At 42.7% G+C, this 12,489-nt stretch overlaps 2 protein-coding genes across 2 annotated transcripts in view; both read left to right on the forward strand.

Moving 5' to 3' along the window:
• The first annotated feature begins 3,066 nt into the window (after window positions 1–3,066).
• clic5a (chloride intracellular channel 5a) lies at window positions 3,067–7,911 on the forward strand. Its single transcript, XM_080052762.1, has 6 exons — window positions 3,067–3,196; window positions 4,910–5,019; window positions 5,527–5,652; window positions 5,804–5,910; window positions 6,021–6,202; window positions 7,534–7,911. Exons 1-6 carry the CDS (start codon window positions 3,140–3,142, stop codon window positions 7,696–7,698), a joined length of 747 nt encoding a protein of 248 aa, XP_079908888.1. The 5' UTR covers window positions 3,067–3,139; the 3' UTR covers window positions 7,699–7,911.
• A 4,118-nt stretch (window positions 7,912–12,029) lies between these two features.
• mgat5 (alpha-1,6-mannosylglycoprotein 6-beta-N-acetylglucosaminyltransferase) overlaps window positions 12,030–12,489 on the forward strand; it is an 83,891-nt gene continuing 83,431 nt past the window's right edge. The window contains exon 1 of the mRNA XM_080053181.1: window positions 12,030–12,164. The gene's annotated coding sequence lies outside the window, so the exon portion shown is untranslated. The remainder of the gene's footprint in view (window positions 12,165–12,489) is intronic.

A 12,489-nucleotide genomic window follows, 5' to 3' on the forward strand; every position in this document is an offset into this window, starting at 1 on the left:
AGCCATTTTGTGCCTTGTAGCCACAAAATACTCTCTGGAGCTGCAGTCTTATCCAAACCTCAGCCATAATATGCCATGTGTAGTGTACTCAAGTTGTCTTCTCCTTTAAGAATTGTCCTTCTCCCTACCTTGATAGGCCTAATTGATATATTGCCTTTGGTGCCATCCCCCTGTCCAAAGTCCTGGTGTGCTTTTTTTGACAAGGTATATATAGGGCACTGTTGGCAACACATTCACTCTGCCGCACACACCTTGACAAGTGCAACCATCTCCGGACAACACACACACACACACACCGTAATAAGACCTCTTCAAGCCAGAATGGATCGGCGCGAGGAGAACGTGTACGAGACCCCGGATCCCATCTACGAGGACCTTTCATCGGACACTTACGACACGGTTTGCGAAAGGCCGGATTCCCCTCCTCTCCCTCCGCCCCCCATGGAGAGACGGGGCAGTTCCTCCTCTTCCTCTTCCTCTTCCTCTTCCTCCTCTTCCTCTTCCTCCTCTTCCTCACACAACGGAGGTGAAGAGCAAGCAGAGAGCGAAGGGTGGAATAAGAAGGAGCCGGAGGAGGAGAGGGAGCAAGAGAAGAGGATAGAGGTGGTAGTACAGGAGAGCAGCAGAGAAGTGAGGGGGTCTCCAGTGGTGGAGGAGCTGGATGGGAGGCACTCATCACGCAGGTCCTCATCTTCATCATCCTCTTCCTCCGATTCTGAGAAGGCCAAGCCAAAGCCCAAGCCTGAAAAGGAGGACTTGAAAGTCACCCTTTTTGTTAAGGTAAGGCAAGAAGTTGGACTCATTCCAAATGGATTTCAGATTGATTTCTGTGATTACCATCACACCCACGCACAACAAGATATGCAGTTGTTCCTTTGCTTGCAGGCCTCATAAATCTCAGATATTATCACGTTCCTATCAGTTGCCTATGAGCGAGTGTGCAAGGTCCGTGAGTATCTCCTCATGTGTGCATATGTGTGTATGTCTTTGTGTGTGGGCGTGTGTGTGTGTGTGTGTGTGTGTGTGTGTGTGTGTGTGTGTGTGTGTGTGTGTGTGTGTGTGTGTGTGTGTGTGTGTGTGTGTGAGTGTGTGTGTGCGAGTGAGTGGGTGTGTATCAGTACCTTTTGTCCTGTTGTGTTGGCCCTCTAACACACCAACAGGCACAACTCTATTTTTAGGGGATTATGTTTAGTAATTGAAGTGTGTGTGTGTGTGTGTGTGTGTGTGTGTGTGTGTGTGCGTGTGTGCGTGCGTGCGTGTGCGTGTGTGTGTGTGTGTGTGTGTGTGTGTGTGTGTGTGTGTGTGTGTGTGTGTGTGTGCATGGGTCTGTGCATGTGTGTATTACTCTGGTTCTAAATATAGGCAAAGTTGAACTGACAAGAATGTTCTGACTGAGTGCTTGGATAGATGGGGATGGTTCCTGTCGCATGGCCGTGTGAATTCCTGTGTGTGTGTGTTTGTGTGTGTGTGTGTGTGTGTGTTAGGGTAAGTGTGCCTCTATCTAGTCAAGCTAAACATTGTACCTCCACACCCAAACACACAATCTCACTGAATGACACGATCGGCACATCCCACACTAAAGTCCAGTCGCATTGGAGCATGCAGGGATTGTAAATGCTAGACTTTGAAACTACAGTCGTATAAATGATCGCAATAAAACCATGAGGACATTGCAGGGTAAAATAGAAGGCCAGACGCTCTGTTTTAAGTGTTTGCTATCAAACATTGTAGTACCACTTTCAAATAAGGCAGCCTTTAAGTCATGGTAATGTATTGCTTTATCAATGATGAATAAATGAACTAACGCTTAAAAGTACAGATGTAAACATTAATTAGAACAGCGTTCAGGTTGCCAGGTTGTGACTGGGCTAAGCCATTATGCTTTAAGCCACTGAGAATTGGAATACCACTGAGTTTCTTTAACTAAACAACTTTTTTCTTCTGGGCGGAATCACCTGACCGAGCAAAGTTTGGCATTTATGACCTCAGAGCCAATTAATGCCACCTGCCCAGGTGCGCATCTATCAATACAAGACAAATAATGCTTTGGCTCCGACAATTTACATTTGCAATTATTCTTATCAATTGGTTATAACGGATCTAGAAAGTAAATAAGTTAATACTACTATAACTAACTTCTATTCGATCTTGTTTATTTTATTTTATTATTATTATTATTTATTTATTATCCATCAAAATGGTCATACACATCAAATTTCGTTTTCAGAAATGTCTTACCAAATGATGGTAGATGTAGTTTTTAGCAAACGTTAACCAAATGGGAAGGAATAGTACATTTGTTGGCCACTGTTTTCAGCTGAAGATTAATTCACTTTTGATATTGCAGCTCCTTAAAAGTCTCTGATACGTAACCCCACAGCAGAGGCCAGCTGATGGAAGAGGTGACGCATACACATACAGAGAATTACCATCACCAGCATGGGAACTATGGGTGCTGACGAGTCCGAGAAGGAGACGATGACTTGATGATTCAAAGTCACCCGCTTGTGTGTGTGTGTGTGTGTGTGTGTGTGTATGTGTGTGTGTGTGTGTGTGTGAGTGTGTGTGTGTGTGTGTGTGTGTGTGTGTGTGTGTGTGTGTGTGTGTGTGTGTGTGTGTGTGTGTGTGTGTGTGTGTGTGTGTGTGAATCACAGCTGTAAGAGGTGGGAGGAGTAGGGCACCCTTGGGTGACTTGGTCTGCCCTTCCTTCGTCACTGCATTATTGCTTTCAGGGACAACCCCCCCCCCCCCCCCCGCCCCCCCCATCCCACCCATGGAGGTTATTTTTGCCCAAGGCTGTCACGCCCCATTGCTGAGGCCTCGGGTACAAATTGAACCCCTCTCTCTCTGTCACACACACACACACACATACACTTGTTGGCATTCGTCCTCGTCCTCAGCTGACACTCTGACACGGCTGCTATGGGACCAAGCGGACTTCACTGCATGGACTAAGAGTAGGATCTGCTGTAAACTGAAACTGCTCACACACACACACACACACACACACACACACACACACACACACACACACACACACACACACACACACACACACACACGCACACACATACACAGACCGGCACATCTACACACTTGAGGAAACAAAACACACAAGCAAAACGTCTTTTTCTTGACCATGACGGATATTGCTGCCGAGGAGGACAAGGACCCTGATATAGAGCTATTTGTCAAGGTGGGGTGTTGTGTGTGTGTGTCTGTTTGTGTGTGTGTTGGTGTGTGTACACTTTGTGCACATCAACGGCTGACACAAGATCAGTTCGCTTCTCACATTTTATTTACATTCCTGTACAAACCTTACTCTCACACTCTGCATTCTGCCCTGTTATAGTTGATATTTGTGTGACAAGTCAAATTTAAGCTGCCTATGCACGTAGATTCAGTATTATATCTACTGTGTTTGTATATATGTGTGTGTGTGTGTGTGTGTGTGTGTGTGTGTGTGTCTGTGGGGGCTGGGTCCTTTAAGCGAGTGCATGCCATGTTGTTGTTGTTGTGTGCTGATTTTCCATGTGTTAACCTGACACCCACGTGCATGGACAATCTCTCTCTTTCTTTCTCCCAATGAATTATTCCTGCGGTCCTTTCAATAGTGACATAGGCAGCTTTAAATGACCCGAGGTTAGGACATGTGTGTGTGTGTGTGTGGATGATTTAACATGTCTTTTTGACCTATTGCTCTCTGAACTTATTGTATTATGTTGAGAATGAGTGACTGTCAACACGGTGTCTGTGAATCTGTGCACTGTGAAAACAAGTTTAAAAAATCATAATACACAGTATATATAATATTTGCAGTTAGTCTGGTTCATATTCAAAGTACTAAAGTGAGAGTGGTACTTCTCTGATTTATGAATTGGGTAGAAATGAGTATGAGTGTCTATTTGCTTGGATTCAACAGTGTTTTTGCAGTTTAGCTACACATAATTTATACTTAACATGTTAATTGACCGTTTTGAATGCATGCTGCAGTGTCAAAGTATCTTATGGTAAAACAGATATAGTGCGACTATACAATGTTTAAACTTATAATGGTAATGCAACATTGACTTTCATTATGTGCTTAAATGACTGGACAGCAATGGCTGCATGGAAAGGTAGAAATGCTGACACCATGGTTAACACTGGGGTTAACTACTATGTATGCTAAACGAGATCGCTAGTAAACAAATCTGTAAAATGGGGTCAGGTGACTGAACTTGTTTCCTCAAGAATTTAAAATAAGTTTTGGTATCCGAAAACAAGAAAAAGAAAAGGATGAATTCATTTAAGGATGAAAAATATTGAGGACTGTGTGTTGTATGAATTTCTATAGCTGATTCACAACTGCACTATTGCAGGAACCAGAACTCCACACAGGCAGTGAGGCGGCTAATGGAAGCTACGTGGATTATTCATGCTGGACCTAGTATCTAATTACAGGATCTCATTGCAGCTTTGTGCGCACACACACACACATTGGTCCTACTGTATCTGAGCATAGGCCAATTATAAATGGGAGTATGTACACACACATACACAGAGACGCAACTTCATACCCAGTACTCCAAACTAAAAGACACTGATTAGGAAATGCATTTTCTAGTTCTTCTTCTTCTTGTATAATGTGTGTAATTTGAGTACATGTTTTGGTCGCTTTGCTAGGGTGTGTATGTGTGTTTGTTTTACTCTGACTGTGTGTTCGTCCATCAGTGTGGGCATGTATGAAAAGAGGATTACGACATTGCGAAGGCCATGGAAAGTGTCTGTATCTCAAATTAACTTGATTTAGTATCTAGCATTATCTTGCATGTTTATTTATTTATTTTATTTTTTTGTGTGTGTGTGTGTGTGTGTGTGTGTGTGTGTGTGTGTGTGTGTGTGTGTGTGTGTGTGTGTGAATGCACAGGCCGGGACTGATGGGGAGAGCATTGGAAACTGTCCGTTTTCTCAGCGCCTCTTCATGATCCTCTGGCTGAAAGGTGTAGTCTTCAATGTCACCACCGTTGACCTCAAGAGGTAATAATAACATCCGCTTATACAATCTAACTATAATAATACAATAAAACACAATGACACACTGGAGGGAAGAGAATAAATAAACTCATTGTAGACTACTACTACTATGACAGGGTAAAGTGCAGCATCAGCTGATGCTAATTAATGCTAAAATTAAATGCTCGGTTGCAGGAAACCATCCAACACCATCCCACAATTGACTGTTTAGTTAAGCGGCTAACCAATAGCTAAATAGCAGCATTTCAGATATGCATTCCATTATGCTCTAGCTCCAAGTGCTGCTTGAGAGAAACATGGAGGTAATGAAAAAAATTCTCAGAGGGGCCACATTTAAATGCTCTTCACTTAGAAGAGTATTTATTATTGACGAAATGAGGCCCAAGGTTAGCGTTAGCAGCATTAGCCACCATGGCTGAATGAGCAGAGTAAATGGGATCATTTGTTTATTGGAAAATGTAATAGTATCACAGATATTTAAATAGTATTCCGTGACACTTCCTTGATTAGGAAACCGACTGACCTTCACAACCTGGCCCCGGGGACACACCCGCCCTTCCTCACCTTCCAGGGAGAGGTTCTGACCGACGTCAATAAAATAGAGGAGTACCTGGAGGAGATGCTGGTTCCACCAAAGTAGGCCTAGCGCGCACACACACACACACACACACACACACACACACACACACACACACACACACACACACACACACACACACACACACACACACACACGTATCGGAAAAAGGGTGGCATGTTCACATTGTGGTTCCTTTCTTTCCCTTAGGTATCCTAAACTCACGGCAAAGAATCGGGAATCCAACTCGGCGGGAATCGACATATTTGCAAAGTTCTCCGCTTATGTCAAAAACACAAGACCAGACAAACACAGAGGTGAGCACGCTGTAGGCAATGTAGCCTACATTAGCCTATATCCATTCAAATCCAGACAGGGACACTGGTTTATTTGACCACTACCTGGGTTTGATGTGTGTGTGTTTCAGAATTAGAAAAGAGTCTAGACAAGGCCCTGGCTAAACTGGACAAGTATCTCATGGGCCAGCTACCTGATGAGGTTCAGACCGGACGTGATAGGGGCGATGGAGGATCCAACCGCAAATACCTGGACGGAGATGAACTGACGCTGGCCGACTGCAACCTTCTGCCCAAACTTCACGTCGTCAAGGTAATCGATTGGTTCATTGAATCGTAGGGGAGAGTGGCCTAAGTTGTGCCGGTGGGGAAGTTGTGCCACCCCTTGTTTCTAGAAAACCATAGAAGAAATTGGAAATGTGACCACATATTTAAGAAGAGCCATCCATTTAACTCATCCTGTAAAGAAGGGAGAAACATGGAATAAGATATAAGCACATTTAAGCTCAAAAAACGTTTTTTTTGCCTCTAAAAGTAAAATTTCCATGATCAAGGTTTTTTGATTATTGTGTCTGAACAATTATAGACACGTTTGAAAACATTTGACACATGTGTTAGTGCTTCAGTGTGCTACACTTTGTGTCTATATAGTTAGCACGATGTCAGCCCTAAACTGCTGCATCATGCTTATTATCCAAAATTCTGGGGTTGGGGTGATTTGTGCCAGAGGGCCTAGGTGAGTTATAATTAAGTAAAATGTATTGCACTGTCCAAAGTGCTGTACATAGTGCATTCAGTAGGTACACAATGAAATAACAATAATCAAAAATAAAAGACATAAAGCCCATACATCCACATATAAACAAAGATAGTAGTGCAGAGGTAAGATAGTTAATGGGGAGGAAAAACCAGCGTGTACAGATGGGTTTTGAGCCTTGATTTAAAGGCAGAAATGTAGGGGGAATCGCATATGCCAGGTGGCAGTTGGTTCTACTAGGGCAAAGTACATTTCTGAGAGTTGTGCCATTGGCATGGCTGTTTACGCTGGTCACCAAAAGAAAGTTATTGTCTACAGTAGCTCAGAAGAGACTGACATCTCCATTCCACTTAACGACACCACTGATGAGAGTTCAAATGGCCAGAAAGATGATGATGGTGACTTTGTCATTGTGAGCTTTGCAGTTAAAACCATTAGATCTGCTAGGCCTTGTTTAAGAAAATTGTCCTTCAATCATTGTAAAATATTTACTTTGGTTACTTTAAATAAACCTTAAATAAGTAATTGTCTTATGGATTTGTCTTGCATTACAGTTTATGAGATATATATCAATGGCACAATTCACCCCATGGTATTCTCACCAACGGCACAATTTACACCACACCGGGGGCAAGTTGTGCCACAAGACAACTTTTTTTCCGAAAGCTATATTTCTTCAACAGTTTATTCCAGATCCAAAGTGTTTATTGCCAGGGATGCACAACACCCTGAAATACATGTACATATTTGAGTTGGAGACTTTACTGTCAAGGCCTCACTTTAAAGTCACTTTGAGTAAAAAGTGGCACAACTTAGGCCACTCTCCCCTATATCAATTTGTTTCCCCGATGGCACTTTTACAATCACTTGTTTTTTTTATCTTCCAGGTGGTCGCGAAGAAATACAGAAATTACGAAATCCCGGCGGAATTCGGAGGGGTGTGGCGCTACCTCGGCCACGCCTACAGTCGAGACGAGTTCACCAACACGTGCGCGGCTGACGTGGAAATCGAGGAGGCCTACAAGGACGTGGCTAAGAGGTTGGCCAAGTGAATGCAATCGCAACCACAAAGTCACTGTTGTACCCCTCTCTCTCTCTCTCTCTCCCTCTCTCCCTCTCTCTTTTTGGAAAATCTACAGAATCATACATTGAAAAACAGCATGAACACTCTTTATTAAGTAATTTTTGACATTTAGGTGCTGAAATGTACTTCAATGTAGCACAGGATGGTGGTGCCCCGAAGAAAAGGCATGTGCCGTGCCGCATCTCAAGTCTGATGCCTCTGATTATAATGACTATATGTAAGAGACTGAAAAGGGCTTCTATTGATTGTACTGCTGATATTTTTCTCAAAATAAATTAGATTTTTATTTATTGCTAAAGTTTGCAAATTAAGTGATTGTCTAACAATAGCTTAGCGAATGAATTGGGTTCAATATTCTGTTTGTGAAGAGTTCGAAGGGTGGTGTCATATATTTTTTTCCCTTTCCAAAACCTATAATACAAGAGCAAAAGTGTAAAGAATGGATTTATCTTCTTTATTGTGAGCTTCAATGGTTTGCTAAATAGCTTACCTCCTAACCAAGCCTTACTTCCTATAGACCAAAGAGCACATTGTAAGCAATAACTTATAGTGACTTATATTCTTAAAAATGCCACTGTTACCACTTTGAATTGCAATTTTTTGTTGTGTGGGATTGGAAGGTTTGACAGATAAGCATTGAAACCAAGGCTGATGGGAGCTTAACAGTCGATGTCAAAAGTTAAAAGGAAAAATACAATTTTGTTGGCTATACAGCAGATCCCAAGTCAGCCAATGACCGAGGCCGTTTTCTCCTGAGCTCTAATGAATCAGCACATTTCTTCTCACTGTAAATCTGCTCATTGAACCTAATAATTACACGTAATGATTTTATCTTACGTGTGTAATAACATGCATAAAGCGGGCATTGCATGTTTGTCTTTTGACTCTTTGTCCTGTGTATGATGTTGTATGATGTTGTATAATCACATTTCAGGGTTGAATGAATAGACAATATTGTTGTTGTGGAAAGTGATTTAGCCAAAGTAATTAGTCTTTTATTTTAAGACGCACTTAAGAGCATTTTTGAAAAGGGTTTATTCATGTATCTGTCTGTAACTGTATAATGACTATAGACACTCATCTCCTGAAAAAATAAATCAGTTTTCTTAAATCTCACAGTCTCTTAGCTACTTCTGATTAAAACTAGACTTTTAACTGAATGAGCCTATTATAAACCTAAACAAACCGACCCTGGCAGTTGTGTTTATAGTGGTATTTAGTGCAAATGGATGGTTGTGAATGTAAATGTACTTCACAAGTGCCTTAGTGGGAATCTCTCCTCTGCCTTCAGCTCTTAATGCTTGTACAGGAAATTATATGTTTGAATATAATATGAATATGAATTATTGATGGCATCAAAAGAACGCGTGGAATCAATCTAAACTTAACACCCCTGTAAATTATTGTCAACTATAAATATTTTATTTGGCAATTAGAACCATTAACCCACTGTGTATACGTCGTTAATTTAATAATAAATCTATTTTCTCAGTGACTGAGGTTGATTGTTGTGTTTTTCTTTTTTCGGAAAACTGTCTCTATGATGTTTAAATACGGTATAAATGTACATAAAATATTAGGTGAAATGGATGAAAATAGTGTGTTATTGTGTTACAAATCTTCCACAGAACGGGCGACAGAGCAAAACATTACCATGGCCCTCAATTATTGAGCTATGCTTTGCCTTTTTTAACTAATGCAAAACTTAATCTTATTTGCTAAATAAGTCGCTCAACTTCTACATAAAAATACACTGCTCCAAAAATAAAGGGAACACTTGAAAGCGAACACATCTTAATGAAATATTACAGTTGAAAATCTTTATTCATTGCATAGTGGAATGCGTTGAGAACAAAACAACATAAGAATGATCGATGGAAATCAAAATCATTAACCCATGGAGGTCTGGATTCAGAATCATACTCAAAATAAAAGTGGAAAAATCAGACCACAGGCTGATCCACATTGTGTGGAAATACCTCAAACAATTCAAAATGAGGCTCAGTAGTGTGTGTGGCCTCAACGTGCCTGTAGGCACTCCCTACAACATCTGGGCATGCTCCTGATGATTCGACGGATGTTCTCTTGAGGGATCTCCTCCCAGACCTGGATTGGGCCACCACTCAACTCCTGGACAGTCTGTGGCATAAGGTCTGATAATGGGTCTAAAAGTATCTCCTCCCGGTACCTAATGGCACTCAGGATTCCCCTGGCTAGCACATGGAGGTCTGTGCGGCCCTCCAAGGATAAGCCTCCCCCAACACTGACCCACCGCCAAGCCGGTCATGCTGGAGGATGTTGCAGCCAGCAGGACGTTCTCCACGGCGTCTCCACACTCTGTCACGTCTGCCACATGCTCAGTGTGAACCTCCTTTCATCTGAGTACAGGGCGCCAATTGCTAATCTGCCAATCCTGGTGTTCTCTGGCAAATGCTAGTCGGGTTGCACAGTGTTGGGCTGTGAGCACAGGCCACACTTGTCATTCTGTAGGGCTCTGGCAGTGCTTCTCATGTTCCTCCTTGCACAAAGGAGCAGATAGCGGTCCTGCTGCTGGGTTGTCGTCCTCCGACGGCCCCCTCCACGTCTCCTGGTGTACAGGCCTGTCTCCTGGTATCTCCTCCATGCTCTTGACACTGTGCTAGGAGACACAGCTTAACTTCTTGCCACAGAGCATTGATGTGCCATACTGGATGAGCTGCACTACCTGAGCAACTTTTATGGGTTGCAAACACTGCCTCATGCTGCTTATTGTGGTTAGGGGACTGGCAAAATGCAAAAATCAGGCAGAAAAGATGAGATCAGGGAAATGGTCTGTGGCCACCAACTGCAGAACCATTCCGTTATAGGGGTTGTCTTGGTAATTGCCTCTCATTTCCACCCGTTGTCTGTTCCATTCGCACAACAGCAGGTTAAATTGTTTAAGAATCAGTGTTGCTTCCTAACAGTGGACAGGTTGATATCCCAGAAGTGTTATTAACTTGGAGTTGCACTGTTATGAGTATGTGTTCCCTTTATTTTTTTTGAGCAGTATATATGGGTCCCATTGCAGTGTGCAGTTTAATTTGCTTGTAGCGCCTGACAGCCAGCAGATGGCAGTAAACACAAAGTAAACACGGTCTGTGATCGCGTGAACATATAGTAAGGGACCGTCCTTATTTATTACTCTCCTCTCTATTTGGCAAAACCTTGATGTGGCAATAGGGCCTAGGCCTGTATATAACACAAATATTCACCATATTACTACAGAGTAAAGAAGGCTACATATTTATAAAGCTTGACAAATGGTTATCTTATATATATAAATGCGTAAGCCTACATTTTATAAGTTAGTCATGTCAATTTTATTTTATTTAACCTTTATTTCACCAGGAAGGTCCCATTGAGTTACAGTAACTCTTCTCACAGGGAGTCCTGGCCAAGACAGGCAGCAGAAAAGAAGTTGCAGAATTTGCACAAGGCCACACACACACACACACACACACACACACACACACACACACACACACAAACAAAGTACACCACAATTGACACTATAATGCTAAAATTACACTTCATAACAGGCTATATAAAAACAAGCTGATACATACAGCTAAAAAAAACAAATTAAAAATAAATAAAAGGCATCAGGTTAAAAACAGTTGCAGTGTTCTTTTAGAGCTGATTGTAACATGTTTTTAAAGGTACTGAGTGGTGGGAGTGATTCCAGCTTTAGAGTGGCTTGAAGTTCATTCCAGACCTTTGGTGCATATGATGAGAAAGCTGTTGTACCCAGTTGTGTTCTTGTTAGTGGTGTGGTTAATAACATATATTCTGATGACCTTGTTTTGTAAACACTGTTATGGAAGGAAAGCAAATTTGAAATGTAAAGGGGTAGTTTACCCATTAGTGCTTTCGCGATAAAAATCAGTGCATGTAGGAGAGGGAGGGCCATTGTACAGCCTCATACAGAATGCAGTGGTGAGTTCTAGCTGGGGCACCTGTGATGAAGCGCAGGGCTGAATGGTAAATTACATCTAATGTGGTCAATCTTAATTAAGTTAATAATTAAAGCTGTACAAGGAAGTAGTGGCGTAACAAGCACAACGTGTGTCTCTGAAGTGACGTAGGAGGAGTACAAAGTGGCAATGATGATGATGAGAGTGAAGAACATCACATGTAGCCTACTCCAGTGTGTTGTGTAGCCTACTTGTACAGTAGCCTGTAGGTTTTTCTGCGGGGCGGTAACAGGCGGACGGTCCCTCAACTGTCCCTCGCTGTCTGCTAGTGGGCAGAGAACACACAGCGGCTCGTGCGCTGAGACTGGAATCTCATCTTCTCAGTCCGATCAACGCAACGACGTGCCCTGCTCCCTCTCTTTTCCCCAACCCCTGGATTTTAAGCCCTATTACGACCTCATTACACCACCGCGGGCAGCTGACGGGAACCACTGGAAAGGTAAGTCCCTCTTCTAACAGCGTAGCAGCCCGTTTTTGGGCTCCAATGTTGAGGAGAACGGCTGGAGGAAGGAGAAGGAGAGACGCAGCGTTTAGCTGTTCGGCATTGGGCGACTTGTCATTGCGGCGGCGGTGTGCGTTTTATTGTGAAATATATGGTGGTCGACGTAAGGCAGCTAGCAGTCCCTACCGAGCCTCAAAACACAGCTAATGTAGCCACAAACGGCTATAGCTCGTTTTAGCCTGGAAGCGAACCTGGAGGGGTGAGAGCGGCTGAGTGGCTAACATCAACGCTAGCAGTTTCTTTTTTTCACAGCCAGTTAGGG

The sequence above is a fragment of the Ammodytes marinus genome, assembly GCF_949987685.1.
Source record: "Ammodytes marinus genome assembly, chromosome: 24".
Lineage (NCBI taxonomy): Eukaryota > Metazoa > Chordata > Actinopteri > Uranoscopiformes > Ammodytidae > Ammodytes > Ammodytes marinus.

Excerpts from the sequence above, each read along its gene's own strand:
- clic5a (XM_080052762.1), top strand. The coding sequence starts at position 3,140 with ATGACGGATATTGCTGCCGAGGAGGACAAGGACCCTGATATAGAGCTA. Across the intron at positions 3,197-4,909 it reads ATATAGAGCTATTTGTCAAG|GCCGGGACTGATGGGGAGAG; the intron begins GTGGGGTGTTGT and ends GTGAATGCACAG. Across the intron at positions 5,020-5,526 it reads ACCACCGTTGACCTCAAGAG|GAAACCGACTGACCTTCACA; the intron begins GTAATAATAACA and ends TTCCTTGATTAG.